Below are 19,433 nucleotides of genomic sequence, written 5' to 3'. Positions count from 1 at the left end.
ACATTTTTGTGAGTGCTAGAAGATTGAAGCAGCATGACAAGAAAGGCAATTTTTTAACAAAAGAAGAAGCTTCCACAGGGCACAAAGGTAAGGAAGGGGAGAATGGGATAAGGCCATGGAAGGGAAAAGGCTGACATGGATGGCAACAAGGAAGTAGAGGGTACCAATAGGGGAAGGAGGCTTCTGCAGACTCATTTTACAGATGAGGAAATTGAGGCAAACAGGGTTAAATGATCTTCCCAGGGTCACACAGGTAGTAAGTGTCTGAGGCTAGATTTGAACCTAGGTCTTCCTGACCCTAGGCCCGGTGTTCTATACATTGTACATCACGTAGCTGTCTGTTAGTTCTTGTGTCTGTCTTTTATTATTTCCTATTTTCCTGTATATAGCTTGTTTGTATATATTTGTTTCTTGTCTTCCCCACTGGATTTTTAGTTCCTTGAGGGTAGAGAATGATTGTCATTTGCCCCTTTTTTATATCCCTAGAGCTTGGCTCCGTGCCTGGCACATAGCAGGCACTCAAATGTTTATTTATTGATTTACTGATAGTTAACAATGTTAGCTAAGCTTCCTTAGCTCAAAGTTGAACATAGTACAATGGAAAGAATGCTCCATCGGAAGTCAGAGGACCTAGGTCCAACTCATGGTTTGGCCACTCACTACCTGTGTTAACAACCTTGGACACATCTCCTCCTTCCTACGAGTCTGTTTCCAATATATATAAAATAAGGAGGTTGGATTAGGTGACCTCTGAGAACCCTTCTAGTTCTAAATTTGTGATGTAATCATCATTGAACTCAGCAGTATGCTCAGTCCAGAGAAAAGATTCCCATAACTATAGATTCTCAAATTGTATTTTAGAGGAAAAAAAATCAATAAGGCAGCTTTCTAAAAATTATTTCCTGCCAGGAACTGTTTTCCACTCAGACACTATATTATATCTCGGTTGGTTAGGAGCACAATGTTCATGAGGTCATGACTGGGTTCCAATCCTCAGACAGACAAGTCAATTTCGTTCTATGGCCAAAGATGATACTAAAAACCAAGGTCTGCCATCTGACAAAGGACTATCCCTGGAGATGAAGAATTCTTTTGGCAAATATTTATTAAACACCCACTTAATTCCACAAACTTACAAGTTCATAAGAATATGGAAGGTTTCTATTATCATAGCTTGAAAAACAAGCCAAGTGATTATCTTCATGATGGCAAGTCATCTGAATATTATTAACCTAATGGTCGTCTCCCCCTAACTTCATCTATACCTTTCCTACCTTCAAAGGAAATATGTTATTAACCTGGTTGAAATTTCTATTATGCTCCTTACCTACCTGTGTGACCTTGGGCAAAACTCCCTGAAGCTCAGTTTCCTCGTGTACTTTAAAAAAAAAAAAGAAAAAATAATCTTGCTTTCCTATAAGCATTTACTGAGTACCTACTATGGGTCTGAGTACCTACTATTAAATAAGCATTTTAAATGCCTCCAGTTTTCAAAAAAGGTAGCTAGGTGGCCCAATGGATAGAGCACTGGGCTTAGAATCCATAAGACTCATCTTCAAACTCGGACTCCACTTGCCTTAGTTCCTCATTGAGATAGAGAAGGAAATGGCAAACTACTCCCATATCTTTGTCATAAAAACCCCAAATGGGGTCACAAAGAGTCGGAAATGACTGAAATGACTTAAAAGAAGCAATGAAAAAGGCCCTGTGCTAGGCAATGGAGGAACAGAAAGGCAAAATGAAAATTATTAGCTGACCTCAAAGAGCCTGCATTCTACCACATATGAAATGTGCAGTGTTGAATACCTTTCGGTTTCTTTGTGTCAACAGGGGATTGTGTACTCCCTTATCAGATAAATCATCTTGAACTGACTCTCTAGCTCTCAACAAAAATAGTATACCTAGATTTAGATATACTGATCTAATAATTAGAACAGGTAGGAAGGAGCATTGGATTTTACACACTTACTTACACACACACACCCCTTGAACTTGAGTCTCTATAACCCTATGCAAATTATAAGCAAATGAAAATGTTCCATCTCAGTGGATCATAGGATCAAAATCTGAAAACTGGAAGGACTTCTGGAAGGGATCTAATATAATCTTTTCACTTTATGGGTGAGAAAACTGAGGTGCAGAGAGTTCAAATAACTTGCTCAGAAAGAAAAACCCATGAACTACCAGGTTCAGGCCTGAATCAATGGCCAAGACCCATTAGATGTGTTACATATATAAATGATCTTGGTTTCACAAAACATGATAGAGTAGGAAATGATTTGGCTGCCACACATAACAAACCACCGTCCCAATCACCACTCCAGGGCCAGTCAAGATAACCATAGGGTCTTAAGTCTACCACTGGTGGTTTCAGTTTTTCTAGAAACGTTCTTCAAGAAAGTGTTCACCAAAAGGATCAGAAATTATCAATAGCTGTATGAAAGATTGTTGCACACCACTAATAATATGAGAAATACAATTCAAAATAACTCTGAGGTTTCTTTCACCTCTGTTCAGGAAAGCAATTTGGAAGTATATTAAGAAAGTGCGTAAAAGGTCCACACCCTTTAATCCAGCGAGGCGTACACTTCAAAGAGGTTACTGCCAAAAATAAAAGCTCCACATGCACCAATATATTTATAGAAGCAGTTTTTGTGGTAACAAGAAGCTGGAAGCAAAGTAGATACCCATCAATTGAGGAATGGTGGTATGAGGTACTATAAATGAGGTATATTACAAATGAGGTAAATTGTGGTACATGAATGTAATGGAATATGTGCTGGTAAGAAATAAGAAATATGAAAAATTTAGAGGATCAGAGGAAGGCATAGGAATTAATGCAAAATAAAAAAAAGCAGAATCCACATCCAGAGAAAGATCATTCTATGGAGTCTGAATGCAGATCAAAGCACACTATTTTCACTTTTCTTTTCTTTTTTGTGGCTTTTCCCTTTTGTTCTATTTCTTCTTTCACAACATAACTAATGTATAAATATGTTTACATGACCTCATATGTATAATCTATATCAGACTGCTTGCCATCTTGGGGAAGAAAGCAGGGAGAAAAACTCTGAAATTCAAAATCTCGTAAAAATGAATGTTGAAAACTATCTTTATGTGATTGGAAAAAATAAGATACTATTTACAAAAAATTTAAAAAAAATTTTAAATGAAGTAAGCAGAATCATGAAAACAATATGGACACTGACTACAACCATATGACCATCTTTTATCCAAATAAAATATCACCACCAGGTGGTCCTAGTCCACTGAAGGACAAGGTAGCCCAAAGAGAGGTCTTATCTGGCTTACCAAAAAGGTTCTGATAGACTGATAACAAAGATCCAAATGGCAAACAGACAATCACGGTGTGGGTAGAACTGAGCCCATAAGTGGGGAGAATTAGAAATACATGAGTAGAAAAGTAGACTATGGACTCAGGGGCCAGGCAGTCCCCAATACCAGGCAGGCACTCTTCCCCATTTCCTTCCCTTGACAGAAAACTAAAAATATTCTAACCTGATCAACAGTAGCAACAGCTTATTTCTCCTTTCCCCCATCTTACATAAAAGAACAGCATGATGCTCTGGGCTACAATACCATTTCTTCTATTATATAAGTAGAACATGGAAGGAGGCCAAGAAAGGCCTCAGGAGACTCTGGGCTAGTACCAGGAAGCTTTGTCCCAGAGATTGAAAATGAAAAAACAAACAAAAAATACCAAGTATAAAAATCCAAAAGTGGGTTTAAGAGAGATTTTTGAAGCTCCTCAAACTAACTTCTTTCATTTGTAAGCTAATCAAGATATTTTTTGTCCATTTTTTCCCTAAACAAACTATTTAAATCTAGAGATATATACAGAAATATACATATACATGCCTATATGTATATGCTTATATGCACATACATGTGTATATATGTGCACATATGTGCTTGTATACACATTCGTGCATGGATACATATGTGCACATATACACATACACGCATATATATTTGTTGTTGTTCCATCATGTCTGACTCTTCATGATCCCATTTGGGGTCTTCTTGGCAAAGACACTGGAGTGGTTTGCCATTCCCTCTCCAGCTAATTTTACAGATAAGGAAAATGAGGCAAACAGGGCTAAGTGACTTGCCCAGGGTCACACAGCTAGTAAGTATCTGGGGCTAGATTTGAACTCAAGAAGATGAGTCTTCCTGACTCCAAGCCCTGCACTCCATCCACTGCACCACCAGCACACATACATGGTCTTACAACCCTTCCTATAGTGTTCTGTGACCTTCCAGCCCACATTCATCTCTCCCTTCTCTGAACTCCTTGCCGTCTAACATTTAACTGAGCTCTAACAGTTTCGCATACTTTGTCTCCCAAACCAGACACTAAACGCCTGAAGGGTGGGCATCTGCATCTTATCTTGGTGTGCCCCTTCTAGCGTGACTCCTAGCAGAGCACTGGCTGGGCACAGCATGATGATGATGATGCTTCATGCAGCGTTTTAAAGTTGGTAAAGTACTTTATGTCCATCGAGCTCATTTGATCCTCACAACAACCTTGTGATAGGCATGTGCTGCAGATATTATAAGTCCCATTCTACAAATGAGGAAATTATACTGAGTGAGATTAAGTGATTTGCCCAGGGCCACACAGCCAGTTAGTGTCTGAGGAAAGAGTCAAGAGTTCTGGTTCTAAATCCTGTGTATCGAGTGACTGGCAGGATCCCCAGTCCCAGAGATGGATCAAGGTCTCTGTGCCCCACAATAACTTTCCTGATCCCACTAGACATTAGTGCTTTCTCCACCCAGCTCCTGGAATTACTATGTTTCTATTTTCTATTTTCTCTTCTGGGCACATGTTGTTTCCTGAGTAGAATGCATGATCCATGAGGGCATCAACTGATTCATTTTTGTCTTTGTACCCCCAGCACCCATAACACGGGTGGCACAGTGGACAGAGTGCCGGCCCTGCAGTCAGGAAGACTCCTTTTCCAGAGTTCAAATCTGGCCTCAGACACTTATTATCTGGGTGACCCCAGGCAAGTCACTTCACTTTATTTGCCTCAGTTTCCTCACCTGTAAAATGAGCTGGAGAAGGAAATGGCAAACCACTCTAGTATCTCTGCCAAGAAAACCCCAAAAGGGGTCAGAAAGAGACAGATATGACTGAAATGACTGAACAGCAACACCTAGAACACTAAGCCTAGCACACAGTAGGTACTTAATAAATGCTTGTAGAATGGACTTGAAAATGAGCAAGGACATATCAGGTATACTAAAATCAAAAAAAATCTACAGGTAGGCAGAAGGGAAAAACCCCTGGGTAGAAAGGCAGGGCATTGAAAAGAATGTTTCCTGGTACATTTGCCACACCCCTGCCTCTCCCATTCTGAGATTAACCTGGAAGTTTAACTAAGGCAGGAAAAGTCCCAGGAGAGACTTGGGTGTCAATTTTAATGTGTTTCTCTGATAAATGATTGACCTAGGGTAATTATGTTTCAGACATGTCCCACCCCCTCACTTTTGTCCATGTATTTGTTCTCCCGTAATCTCTGGAGATACATGTGCACACACACACACACACACACACACACACACACACACTTACTTGAACCTATCACACTATTAAAGAACATTAAGGATTATCAATCTATCAATAAGCATTTATAAAGTATCTATAATGTGCTGGGCACCAGTTGCTGCTTGGGGTTACAAGCACAAAGAATGAAACCATCTCTGTTACAATGAGTTTACATTCTACTGGGGAAGACAAGTACAAATAAAAATAAACAGCAGAAATACAAAGTTATTTATATCTATATAGTTAAATGGTATTTTGGAAAGAAGGGCATTAGCATTGCGATAATCTTCTTTCTGAGTTTTAAAATTTTTAAATGAGGGGAAACGCAAGGGATCAGGAAAGCCTTCAATCCAGAAAATGGTACTTAAACTGCTTCTAAAAAGTAGAGAAGGAACACTACACAGCAATACCAATAGCCAATGATCAACTGTGAAAGATAGCTACTCTGATCAAGACAATGATCCGAGACCATTCATTCCAAAAGACTCATGATGAAAAATGCTATCCACATCACATGAACTGATGAATTCTGAATGCACAGTGAAGCATGCTTTTTCTTCCTACCTTTTTTTCCTCTTCCAACATGGCTAATAAGGAAATATGTATTGCATGACTTAATATACATATAATTAATATCATTTGTTGTTGTTTTAGTCATTTTCAGTAGTGTCTGACTCTTTGTGAACCCTTGTGGGGTTTTCTCAGCAAAAATACTAAAGTAGCTTTCCATTTCCTTCTCCAGCTCATTTTACAGATGAGGAAACCAAGGCAAGCAGGGTAAGTGACTTTCCCAGAGTCATACAACTAGTAAGTGTCTGAGGTTGGATTTGAATTCAGGTTTTCCTAACTATAAAAAATAAAGGTAGAGAGGGACTATGAGGCATTGGTAAGAAGGGAGTGAATTCCAGACATGGGGGAAAGATAGTACAGAGGCATCAAACAATGAGATGAAATGTTAATAAATGAGGAACAAAGTGAAGGCCAGTTTACATGAATCATAGAGTTCAGGACAAGTAACCTCCAAGGGGATTTGGAAAAGCAGGCTGAGGCCAGGTCATGCAAAGTTTTAAAAGCTAAACAGGGGAGTGTCTAGTCTATTTTAGAAAAAATAGGATGCCACTGGATTTGGATGAACGGCACACTTACATGGTCAGATCAGTGCTTAATTAGCAGTGTGAAGAATGAACAGAAGAAGGGAGAGACTTGAGGCAGGGAGACCAATTAGGAGTCTGTTGCAATAACCTATTGGTAACCTGAACTAAGGCTGTAGTTCCATGAGTAGAGAGAAAGGGCTGGATTTGAGAGATGTTGTAAAGACAGAAAGGTCAAGATCCAGCAACTGACCGATTATGTACAGTGAGGCAAAGTGTAGTTGAACCAAGGATAATGCTATTATAAGCCTGAGATGCTAGAAGGATGGTGGGTTCTTTGACAGAAATAGGGAGGTTTGGAAGAGGGGAGGGTTTAGGGGAAAGATAATGTGTTCAATTTTAGTAAGGTTGAATTTAAGATGTCTCTGGCACAACCGGCTCATAATATCCAATGGACAATTGGTGATATGGAACTAGAGCTTAAAGGAAAGGCTAGGGGTTGATATATAAAAATGTAGAAAGAGCAGCAAATAATCTAGACTTAAAACTGAGCATATGTCTAAGTTTGCCACCTTGAAATAAAATGGCTCTAATTAGGTTTTCGAATTGTTATATCTTTAGTAATTTTTAATTAATTCCTATTTAATTTAGAACAAGTGCAGAAGACAAAGAAATATCTCAGAAGAATAAACATATAGCCCATTAATTATTTTTCAATTCTTGTCATTAGATCATTATTTTTTCCCAAATCTTAATACCTTTTCATTTTTTGTTTGATTGCACTGATAATGTACTACATTTCACAATAACACTGTATTTTTAAAACGGCAAGCTTTTAAAAAATACTCTTTGGTTCTATTTAAAAATAATAAAAAGTTACCAAGTTTAATTTCTAAAACTCAGAAAACTCAAACATGAAAGGAAGCTATCACAATGAACACAAAAACATACTACAACTATCAGAGAGTACTACAAAGAGCATTATTCTGGTATATTTGAGACCTTAATTAAATGGAAGATGTATATAAAATATACAAACTGACAAAATGGGAAATAGATAACTTATGTAGCCTAATCTCAGAAGATTGATAAGATAGATCACTAGAGGACTCTGATTTAAAAAAGTCATCAGGTCATAACTCTTTAATGATACCTGCCCCTGGGCCCCCTGCCTCCCTCTGACTGAAGAAGGTAGACATCAGAGAGCTCTTCCCAGATCCTCCATTTAAGGAGAGAACCTTGGGCATCCATCTCATCATTTTCAGCCTGGCAGCATTCCTATGGACTTTGTCCTTCCCCTCTCCATCCTTGACCTCCTCGAGCTTCTTCCTATGCACTGTATTATTGGGAAAAATAGATAGCAACAGGATTAAAATTAGCTTGAGATGTGCCCCTCACACTACATATTACAATAAATTTTAAATGGATCAATATAAAAAAGAGAAACCTATACAATATGAAAAAGCAACAACGTATCTCATTTCTGAAGAATTTTATTTTTTGGTCTAAAATAGAATTACTGAAAACAAAATAGATGCATTTAATTACATAAAAATGAAGGGGGCAGACAGGTGACACAGTGGATAGAGTACTGGCCCTGGAGTCAGGAGGACCTGAGTTCAAATCTGACCTCACACACTTACTAGCTGTGTGACCCTAGGCAAGTCCCTTAACCCAGACGGCCTCCAAAAAAAGGGAGGACAGGGTTCCTGCCCAATAAAAATCAATATATCCAACATAAAAAAGAAAATATATTAAGGCAAAAAATCTTTGCAGTAATCATAGTTGAAAAAAATCTGACACAAGAGTTTAGAAGGAGTTGATAGAACCTTACAAGATTATTATCCAATCCCCAATACATAAATGATTAAAGGATACCATTCTAGCGGGGACAAAAACAATTATCACTAATTACTCAAAAAAAATGTTAAAACTCTCCAATTGTCTGAGACAAGTAAATTATAACAACCAGGAGGTACCTCCTTCTTAAGTCACAGCATGTCCTAACGAAAAGAATTCTGGACCTGAATTCAGAACTTGGATTTGAGTCTCACATCTGAATAAATCAAATCCAGGGCTCTTGTCAAAATGATGTTTCCTTTTTTGGAGAGCAATCTGACAAGAGGCACCCAGTTCCTTATCCCTAAGAAGATCTCTAAGGACTGTCCCAAATCAAATTCTACAGTCATAAGTTTATAATAAAAATTTATTTTAGGTAATACAAAAGAGTAGTAATATAAAATATTTTGATAACTATATGAAAAGAAGTTAATGTCTTATGTTCTTGCCTAAATAATAACCAATTTGCCAAAGACACTTAAGAAATTTGCCATATAAATGTATCTATTGTTCATACAACCAACTAGGAAAAACTTTCACCCAAGGCAAATAAGGAAGCAATTGTTCTCATCAACATCTCCATTCCTGAAACTCAGTGGCACCTATTGAACCTTCCAGAAAGGCAGAAAGGCCACTGAAAAGAGAAACAGGGTAATTTTGCCTACAATTCATCAATAGGGGATTATATTAAAAACTTTTAAAAGCAGACACAAGGTTTGTTTGTTTTTTCCAAAAGATCTATGTTTGATAAAGGACTGGTTTTACTATGTAAAGACACAATAATTCGTTTTCTGATGTAAAGATCCTTTATGAGGTCTCCAAATTTTTTAAAAGAGGTCACAAACTTAAGCCAGGAGAAAAAAACAAAACAAAACACACACCACCTTGGTTAAAAATAACCCTATAAAATCCCTTATAGAGGCAACAGGAGGTACGTTCTGTAAAACAAAATTGTATCTACATGACAGAAGATGGCTCATTATCAACAGCGCTTTGTTCATCTACTTGTGACAAATTCTCTGTGCCAAATAATTCTGGACTGCTAATGCCTTCTGTTCTTCCTGCCCATGTGCCCAAGTCACTCACAAGAAAGTACTGTCCACTGTTTGCATGGAGAAAAGAAGAGAGATAAAACAATTCACTGGGCCTGGGAAGGAATTTTAGACTAGGAGTGATTTTTAAATCCTGACTGTGACAGTCACTATCTGTGTAACTTTGGGCAAGACACAATCTCTCTGGATCTCACTTTTCCTCATCTATAAAATGATCAGGGGGTGAGGGGTGCAGAGTAGAAGGGATGACCTCTAAAATCCCTGCCAGTTCTAAATCTATGAACTAGGAACTTAAAAGTGGAGTAGGATTTGTCCTACCACCCACATTCAAGTAAGATGTACAGGAAAGAGTACCAATTATGGAGTCAGGATACCCTCATTTAAACCTTATCTGTGGCACTTGCCAGATTTGTGATAAAAGGTAAGTAACATATCCTTTCAGATCCCAAATATTCCTTATATGTTAAAAGGGGGGTGGGGGGCAGAGGGTGAAAATGCTTGCATGAGATAGCTAATGATTTGCCCATTGTGGGAAAAGTCATTTTAAAATCACCAGGTGCTCTGGAACTACATTATCATCCAACACAGAGACACAGACAGACACACAGACACAGACACACACACACACACACACACACACACACACACACACACACACGTCCCTCCACTTCCAAAATGTCCACACCAAAGAAACAACAACCAAAGTTCCAGGAGCTTAGAAGAGGAAAGGGGTATGAACAACATAAGGAAAACATCACCATCCTTCCTTCTCTTCATCTTTCTCTGCCTGCTTCCTGCTCCTCCTTCCTTGTTTAAGACTGATTCTCGGGGCAGCTAGGTGGCACAGTGGATAGAGCACTGGCCCTGAAGTCAGGAGGACCTGAGTTCAAATCCGGCCTCAGACCAAACATTTGACACTTACCAGCTGTGTGACCCTGGTCAAGTCACTTAACCCCAATTGCCTAAAAAACAGAAAAAAACACTGATTCTCTTTTCCTGCAAAGCCATAGTGGCTTTGTTCCTTCCCTCCATCTTACATGTTATTTCTACCTATTATATTTGTCATAACTGCATTGAATTTGATTCAACACACATATTAAGTCCCTACTATGTGCAAGGCACCTTGCTAGGCACTGGAGATACAAGCAAAAATGAAACAATTCTTCTCCTTATGGAGTTTACAGTCTCCTGGGTGCTGAGAGGAAGGAGAAAATGGGGGATACAAAATACACACAGAGAAGCAAATATAAAGTAATTAAAGAGAGCTTGGGGGAGGGGGGAGGAGATAAGAAAAGATTTTTTGCAGGGTGTAGCAAAGAAGCTAAGACTAAATGCCAGATAAAAATTGTACTAGGGAGTAGTTAGGAAGAAGTGTTATTCAAGGGATGGAGACCAGAAAGCCTGTATAAATGCCTGGGAATGGGAGGTTGGACCCCTAGTCTGGGGAACAAATAGTCTGGTTTGGACAGAACAATGGATGTCAAAGGAAATATGAAGTAAGTCTGCAAAGGTAGATGGGAGTCAAATTATAGAAAGCTTTAAATGCCAAACCAGGGAGTTTCTAGTTCATTCTTGAGGCAATGAATAGGGAGTCCAAATGAAGTCTGTTTTTTTTTTCCTTTTTGGGGTGTGGTGTCATGATAAGAACTATATTTTAGGAATATTACTTTAGCAAATGTAAATATATTGTGTATATATATATATTGTATATATATATATTGTGTGTATATATATATATATAAATGTGTAAATATATTGGAGAAGGAAGAATCAAAGATACCAATTAGGATGCTTTTACAATAGTCCAGAGAACAGGTGATAAAACAATATTATATGATTCATTATAAGGGAGTGTCATTAGGTAGGTATATATGCATAAGAAAATCCCAGGTTCCACTTCACCAAGTTAAGAATTTCATGAATGACAATAACAGGGCTCTCTGCTTCTCACAACAGCAAGAGTTGAAATAATGGTTTCTTAAAACTATTCTACACACACAAAAAAAGGATAGAAATATTTATACTGGAAATTAAAAATAACTTAGTACTTTTAAAATGCTTTAAGGCAGAGGAAGTGACCTTTTTTGTGTTGCAGACCTCTTTGGCAGTTGATGATGCCTGTGGACCCCTTCTTAGAAAAGTGGTTTTAAATGCATAAAATACAATATACAGGATTACAAAGGAAACCAATCATACTGAAATACAGTTATCAAAATATTTTTAAAAACAAGTTCGCAAATTTCCTGAAATCTATCTTGAACTCCTCAGAGTTAAGAACCCCTGCATGAAGCCATGCAAAGTGCTTTCTTCACAGCAAACTTAGGGAGGTAGTTAGTGCTACTGCTATTATCCTCATTTTAAAGATCTAAGACCTCAGGCTCTCTGAGGCTAAATGACTTGACCATGATCATATATAGCTATTAGTATAAGAGGCAGTACTTCAATCCAGACCTTCTAGACTCTAAGTCTAGGTGTGGTATACCTTGAAGGTGTGGTACCTTCAAACTGCATAATAAAAAGAACCACCCTTTAAACTAGAAATAACACAGTTTACGCAATATGCAATCAGCAAATCAGGATAAAATCTACCATTCCCAATGAATAAATGATTAAAGGATATCAGCAGGCTTTTCAAAGGAAGAAATTCAAACTATTAACAACTATATGAAAAAAAAATCCTCCAATCACTACAATAATTAGAGAAATACAAATTAAAACTCTAACTTACTACTTTATACCTATCAGATTGGCAACAATGATAATTGTTAGAGGGGCTCTGGGAACAAAGGCACACTAATGCATTGTTGGTAGAGCTGTGTGAATTGGTCTAGCCACTCTAGGAAAAAAAAATTGGGACTATTCCCTAAAAGTTAGTAAACTGTGCATACCCTTTGACCCAACAGTACCACCAACAGGTCTATATCCCAAAGAGATCAAAGAAAGAGGAAAAGGACCCACAGCTACAAAAAACATTTATAGCAATTCTTGAAGTAATAAAGAACTGGAAACTGGAAAGGTGTCCCATCAATTAGGGAACAACCAAATAAAGTGTGGTATATGAATCTAATAGAATCAGAAACAAGAAAAGGAACCATTTCAGAGAATCCTGGTAAGAATTGTATGAACCAAAACAGAGTGAAATGAGGAAAACCATTTATATAATAACAACATGACAAAAACAAACAACTCGGAAAGACTTAAGACCTCTGATCAATGTAATGACTGACCACAATTCCAGAGCACGAATGACGAAGCATGCTACCCACATCCTAACCATCATCCACCAGAAGCGACAGATTCAAGATGTTAAGCAAGACGTGCATTTCTGAACGTGGACAACGTGGGAATTTATTTTACCTGTTACAAACGTTCAGGGTGTTTTTTCCTACTAATGGAATGAGTAGTGGGAGTGGGAGAAAATAAATACTTGTAAATTGAAAAACAAGTAAAAATTTTTATTAAAAAATAAAGTCATTTGATGTTCCTAGTTAACAAGTTACTAGTAACTTGCTGCTAGTACTATAAATGCAAATTATGCTATATTATTTCTCTAAGCATTTGATTTTCCTTTACTCACTCACATTCAGGTCTTTCCATAAAAATGAAGTGTACTCTTAAGTAACAGGACCTGGAATGGAGCTGATCAAACACGAAATCTAATTCTTCAATTGTCTTTACATGTAATTGGAAAAAAATAAAATACTATTAATTTTTACAAATGAAAAGCTGAGGCCCTGTTTGGTAAAATGTCTTGGCCAAGATACTAGATCTGCAGATTGTAAAGGGTCGCAGGTTCAAAAGATCTCTAGAGTATCACTAATGTCAAAATTGCTAGGCATTCAAATGGTTTAATGAATGAGGATTTTCACTCATCATTGGGGTCTAGCGCAAAAAAAAGTCAGATATACAAAATGTTACATATGGTCTATTCCTAATCCCTTCAGGAAAAGGAAAATAAGATGAATTATCCTGAAGTTCCAGAAGGAAACATATGTCCTTCTTGAGCAATTATTAAATGTCCTATCTTCTACTTGAGGCATTATTATTTCTTTCCCCAAGGAAGTTCACAGTGCATACACTTCAGGGCCTTCTATAACAGAGAGGGGAAAAATAATGCCATACTATTAATTCCAAAAAAACTACACAGAGACAAGAAGCTTAATTAAGTATGCAAAGACTCCCTTGTACTCCCACAGTTTATAGTATATTGGAACACTAAGAGAGGTGGGGGGTAGGGTGGAAAGAAGGAAGGGAACTTGACTAAAAATTAACAGGTCTTGCCTTTTCATCCTGGTACATCTTATTGACATTCTCCATCTGAAAGTTGTGTCTGGATTGGATTCTGTCCAGCTGCTCTCGTTGTTTTTCTAATTCTCCTTGGAACTCATTCTTTTTTAACTCTACGGCACCTCTCTCTGCTGCTGCCCTTCGGACTCTTCCTTCCAACTCCAAGATCTGAGTCTAAATGGAAAACAAAATATAACAGACAAACAGTCACCACTGTAGACCACAATGACTCAGAAATAATAGCAATAGAAGAGAGGTAAGATGTACCGAACTACTTAACAGAAATAGCCAAAGAATCACTACAAACAGGCCCCTCTTTATAACTGAGTTCTAAAAGTTAATTTATAGCTCTATAATCTGGAGCTCAGAATGCATTTTCCCACAGAAAACAAATGGTTAGATTCCTAGGCCATCCCACAAAAGCCTGTCTAACTCAGAATGTAACTGACATGGAAATGTTCAGGGGCCCATTTCAACTATTCCAAACTACTATTTATAATGGTTTTTCTACAGGAAAATGAATTCTGAGCTCAGGATGTCAGAAATTCCATCTACCCTAGGGCCTCCTTCATCTGGAAAAAGAGTTCCTAGGAGAAGGTAGAGTTAAGGTTAGTAGATAATGCTGGGAAATAGTATAGTATAGCTCACATTTACAGTAACTAGTTTAATTCAAGGACATGAAAAGTGATATGTGGTAAATGACTGCAATATAAAAGGCAACATAACAACATAGGAGTGATCTAAATGTCATTTGTAGTAAGAGATTTGGGGGATTAAAAATATATAAGCCTATAAAAGAATAATAATAACAACATGCATACACACATACACACACACCCATACAGAAATACATATACACATGTGTGTATATGATACACCTATATCTATATATGTATATGTGTGTATATCACCTTAATATTTGCAAGATACTTTACATTTTTATCTCACCTGACTTTATTGAAAAAGAAAGCTTTGAAAGTCAGGAGGATGTGTGGTAGGTTTGAGCCCCACCTTGACACAAACTGGTTATGAGACTCTAGACTAGCCAATCTCTCAAGACCCCTGGTAATTGTCTAAGATTATAAATTGCATTAGAATCACTGATCTGGGGGCAGATAGGTGGTGCAGTGGATAGAGCACTGGCCCTGGAGTCAGGAGGACCCGAGTTCAAATTCGGCCTCAGACACATAATACTTCCTAGCTGTGTGACTCTGGGCAAGTCACATAACCCCAACTGCTTCACTTAAAAAAAAAAATCACTGATCTGCATTCATAGAGGGCATTTGCCTCACACCAATGAAATCACAAGTCCAGACTCCCCCCCAAAAAAATGGGAGGAAGGAAAAGTTAAAAAAATTGTGACACGGTAATGTAAATGGATATTATTATGTGATTAAGGACAACAAATATGAAGAATGCAAAAAAACGATCATTTTCTTTAATGAAATATTATGGTATGGCATATACACTATGATCTAGGGATCTAGGTAGTACAGCGGATAGAGTCCTGGTGGTCCTGGAGTCAGGAAGACCTGAGTACAAATCTATCCTCAGACACTTACCAGCTAGCTGTGTGACCCTGGACAGGTCACTTAACCTCTGTCTGCTTCAGTTTAATCAACTGTAAAAAGGGGATAATAATGATAATAATAATAATAATAATAATAATAATAGTAGTAGTAGCTACCTCCCCCAGGGATATTGTGAAGATCAGTGAGATAATATTTGTAAATCAGTTAGCATAGTGCCTAGAACATAATAAGCACTATATAAAAATTAGACATTAACCTTTATCATACAATGAAAAGTGAATAAAAATAAACAAAGAATTTTGATGGGGATTTGGAGGAAAAGACTGAAAAAGTGCTATGAGTTTTTATGTATGCATTAAAATTAATTTACACATAAACAATTACCAAGCAACTTTGGTTGTTTGCATTGATGTTCAACAATTTCTAATGAACATTTAAATATATATTTGTGTGTAATATATTAATCTACATATTTACACATATGTGCCATTCAAAATAATTCCAAAATCATCTCCCAATTTACACTTAAATTCAAAGACTGAAGACCAATTTAAAGCTAGGAAAAGATGCAAAGTTGGGACTGGCTTATATTCAAAACAGCTTGGCAATTACTCTTGCCAATATCCACTTAACATGGCTCTCTGAAGAACTGCCAAGTGGTGGGAAAGGGTGGCAAGGAAAAAAAATTGGAGAAGAAATCTTGAGAAGACTCACAGAGGGCTGAGATGGTTGGACAAAACATATGCTTCTCCTGGAAAAGTGCTCGGGGTGGCTTGGCTTGAAAGCAAATTCGGCACAAACCGTGTGTTAAGAGAGGAGAAGGGAGGGGTCTACACAGACAGAGCCAAGACTGAACCCAAGGGGGGCTAGGGGAGGGGGGCTTGGCACTGCAGCAGAATTTTTTACAGGCCACTACAGCTTTCTCCTAAACCAACAGAGAAAAAGCCAGAGCTTAGTAAGTGAAGCCTGTTAAACATATCAAGGCAAGAAACTAGCTGGTCTCTTGCAACTGTAAGCTTTTTACAACCTCTAAAGAAAAATCCAAGTATCCTACCTGGAGGTTCACACTACGGGAACTTGCAATCCAGTAATTGAAACCCAAGACGATGACACAGGCTAATAAAGCCGCTACCAGAAGAGGTGGTGACTTCATCCCCCGACGCCCATTTCCTAGACCCATCATCTCAATTCAGGTGCAGGAACCTAAGGATTCAAAAATAAAGAATAAATCTTTATCATTATCATCAGGGAATTATATTATACCCTAGCTACCACTAATATTTTAAGTGCCATCCAGCTTAATAGAAGATTTTGCTCTTCACTGTTTGTACGAGACAGTGAAGCTTTGCCTCAGTAGGCCTGCCCCATTTCCTCTTTTGGAAGTTTGACATTTTCTCTGGGAACCACAAAGGATTCAAAAGGTCTGGGAAAGCAAGGAGACAGACACAGCAAAAAAGATGCTCAGGCTGATATCACATCCAGATTCTGGCTACTCCAGCACACCAGTTACAGCCCTGGAAGTAAGAAAATTCTCAGTACTCTCCAGTGAAACATTTATGATTTGGTTCTTTATAAGCACAGGACAGAGTATAACCACTAACAAGTCACACTTACTAATGATGCTTGCTTAAACCATTTTTCAAGACAACCGAAGACACCATACTGTTCAAAGGCAACATGGGAATCTCACTGTGCAAATCACTGCTACTCTCTTGCTTAGACAAGGATTTTCATCTGTCAGTCTGAACAACTTTGTAAGGAACAAGTCTCTCAATAACAGTCCTGTCATTCACAAGGCATAATTGTGGAAGGGGAAGGTATGTGACTTAGCTGAGGTCATAGGAAAAGAGTTTTGCATGAGAAGCAAGGAGAGATTCAAGGCATTCTGGCTCTGATTATGCCCTTTCACCACTAGGCCGTATTCAATCCCTGCCAAGCTAAACGGAATAGTTGACATTCATTACTCTCCCAGTAGAAGACCGTCTTGTGTGCTATGTAATAGTATAGTGTGCCTTATTTCAATTTATAACAGACTTTGAGGGACAATCACACCAAAATGCAATGGTCACTTCAGAAGGACGGGAAAAAGGAAGGAGAGGAGGGGATGGGAAAGAAAGAAAACAAGAGGTGAAAAAGCAAGGGGCAGGAAAGAGAGAGAAAGGAAAGGAAAGGAAGAAAGGAAAAGGGAAGGAAGGAATGTTGGTTTTTAAAAAAAAATCTTAATATATTAAAAAAATCTAAGAATTAGTTGGTATGAGAACTCAATTCAATTCAAGAATCATCTACTAAGTTCTAGGCCCTGTCTTAGGGAATAAAAAAAAAAATTTCTGCCCTCAAGAAGCTCACACCCTATTATAGCAAACAACATATGCATGGATAAATAAATACAAGGCAATTTAAAAACACATGATCAGGGAAGGCATCAAGGATTAGTGAATATGCCAATATATTTGCAGTTTAACCACAAATATGATGTCCAGTATGGACTTCAGTTGTTTATACTGTAAAGTCAGACTAGATGATCCCAAAGGTCCCTTCCAAAGTTAGTAAGCTACGGCTGGCTGATATTTTGAAGTGTTTGCTATCATTTTAAAGGAAGTTATAAAAGTCTTGAAAAAGTCTCAAAATAAAAAGTATTTCAAATGACTCTAATTAAAAAGTAACAATAACAAATATCCACTTGCAAGGTGGGCCAGCTTGCAGGAGGAGTGAGGGGGCAAGGGTAGGGAAAGGGTTACAAAACTGAACGAGCAAGAACAGGATTTTGGAACTCCTCATTTGTTACAGGACCAGCACGTTTCTTTTTTTTCTATTGTTTATGGGACCAAGCTCAGGATGGAGTTTTAGCAAGGTAAGTAGGATTAGTCAAGTCACCTAAGCCCTTGGGGCTCTGGGTAACTCTCAGACTAAAAGCTGTAGAGAAGGCACCAACCTATGTTAGTGAAAGGAGTTTGTTCTTCCTGGAGCTCCCCATACCATTAAATCAAAAGTTCAGTCCTACCCCTATCCTATCTTTTAGCTAGTTATCCTATGCCATGCTACCAAGAATACCCTTCTCCAGAACTTCCTGAAACAGGTCAAATTATCTGCCAAACACTCAAGGCCTTGAGAATCAAACACAAGATTTATTTAAGAGAGAGACTAGAGGAGGAAATGTTGAAGCAATATTTTGGCCTCCATTTGCCCTTCATAAATATTTCAAACTCCCTCCTGTTGCCCAGGGCTGTTGCTTTGATGTTCAGGTACTCAGGGCAAACCAGATTCCCTCTGAGAATGTTTTTTTCTTACACTCCATATCTACATCCTTAACCTACTCTGCCGTTCTTTAGGGAATCATTTTCGTAACTACTTCTCTTTCTTTTTCTCTTAGTCTCCTCTGGAAACTGAAAGTGTTTTCTAAAACTATAATGCAAGCCTTTTCCAACAAAGAAAATGATCCTCACCTGCATGACAAAAATAAAGCCCAGGTTTGAAGCAGATTTTTTCCCCACAGTGGCTATAGATGCCCTAATATTCCTGTAGTCTGGTCTGACAGCTCCAGCGCTGGTCCCTGGGCCTCTGAGGACTTAGGGCTCATAGAGTTACGTATTGAAAGCTAGAAGAGGTCTTAGAGGTCACGTGGTTCAGTTTTGTCAAACTCAAATAGAAACACGGGTCACTAAAGCACACATAAGGATGTCTATTAACATATTAACCAAGAAAGCCACATACTAATATTATCTATATCTAATTGTATTTTTGCCCATTTTGTCAAACATTTACCAATTATGTTTTAATTTAGTTCAGGAGTGTTGTGGGTTACTGTGCTTCTGGCATCTCTGATTCTGATTCAACATCTTCATTTCACAAAAGAGAAACTGAGGCCCAGAGAGTTTAAGCAACTTACCCCAGATCACACAGATAAGATGATAAATGATAGAACTGGTATTTAAACCCAGGTTCTGGGTCTACACCCAGCATTCTTTACTCTTTTTCTTTCCTCTTCTCTTTCTCTTTTCTCTTTCTCTCCCAATCTTTCCTCTTACATTAATACTTCAAAAATCCATGAGATAATCAATGT

At 38.0% G+C, this 19,433-nt stretch overlaps 1 protein-coding gene across 2 annotated transcripts in view; it reads right to left on the bottom strand.

The window, feature by feature from the left end:
• Window positions 1-19,433, bottom strand: part of LOC114026004 (Golgi membrane protein 1-like) — a 106,066-nt gene that overhangs the window by 59,836 nt on the left and 26,797 nt on the right. Inside the window, exons 1-3 of one of the 2 annotated variants that reach the window (XM_027839568.1) lie at window positions 18,817-18,940; window positions 16,428-16,576; window positions 13,836-14,015 (exon numbers count right to left, since the gene is read on the bottom strand). In XM_027839568.1, the coding sequence (XP_027695369.1) occupies window positions 13,836-14,015; window positions 16,428-16,556 (309 nt within the window). In that variant the 5' untranslated portion in view covers window positions 16,557-16,576; window positions 18,817-18,940. Of the gene's footprint in view, window positions 1-13,835; window positions 14,016-16,427; window positions 16,577-18,816; window positions 18,941-19,433 lie in introns of those variants that run through there. The other variant, XM_027839567.1, reaches the window with a different exon arrangement.

The sequence above is a fragment of the Vombatus ursinus genome, unplaced genomic scaffold (assembly GCF_900497805.2).
Source record: "Vombatus ursinus unplaced genomic scaffold, bare-nosed wombat genome assembly UNPS02014832.1, whole genome shotgun sequence".
NCBI lineage: Eukaryota > Metazoa > Chordata > Mammalia > Diprotodontia > Vombatidae > Vombatus > Vombatus ursinus.
The sequence above is the reverse complement of the archived record's forward strand: the minus strand, read 5'-3'. Positions and strand labels throughout refer to the sequence as shown.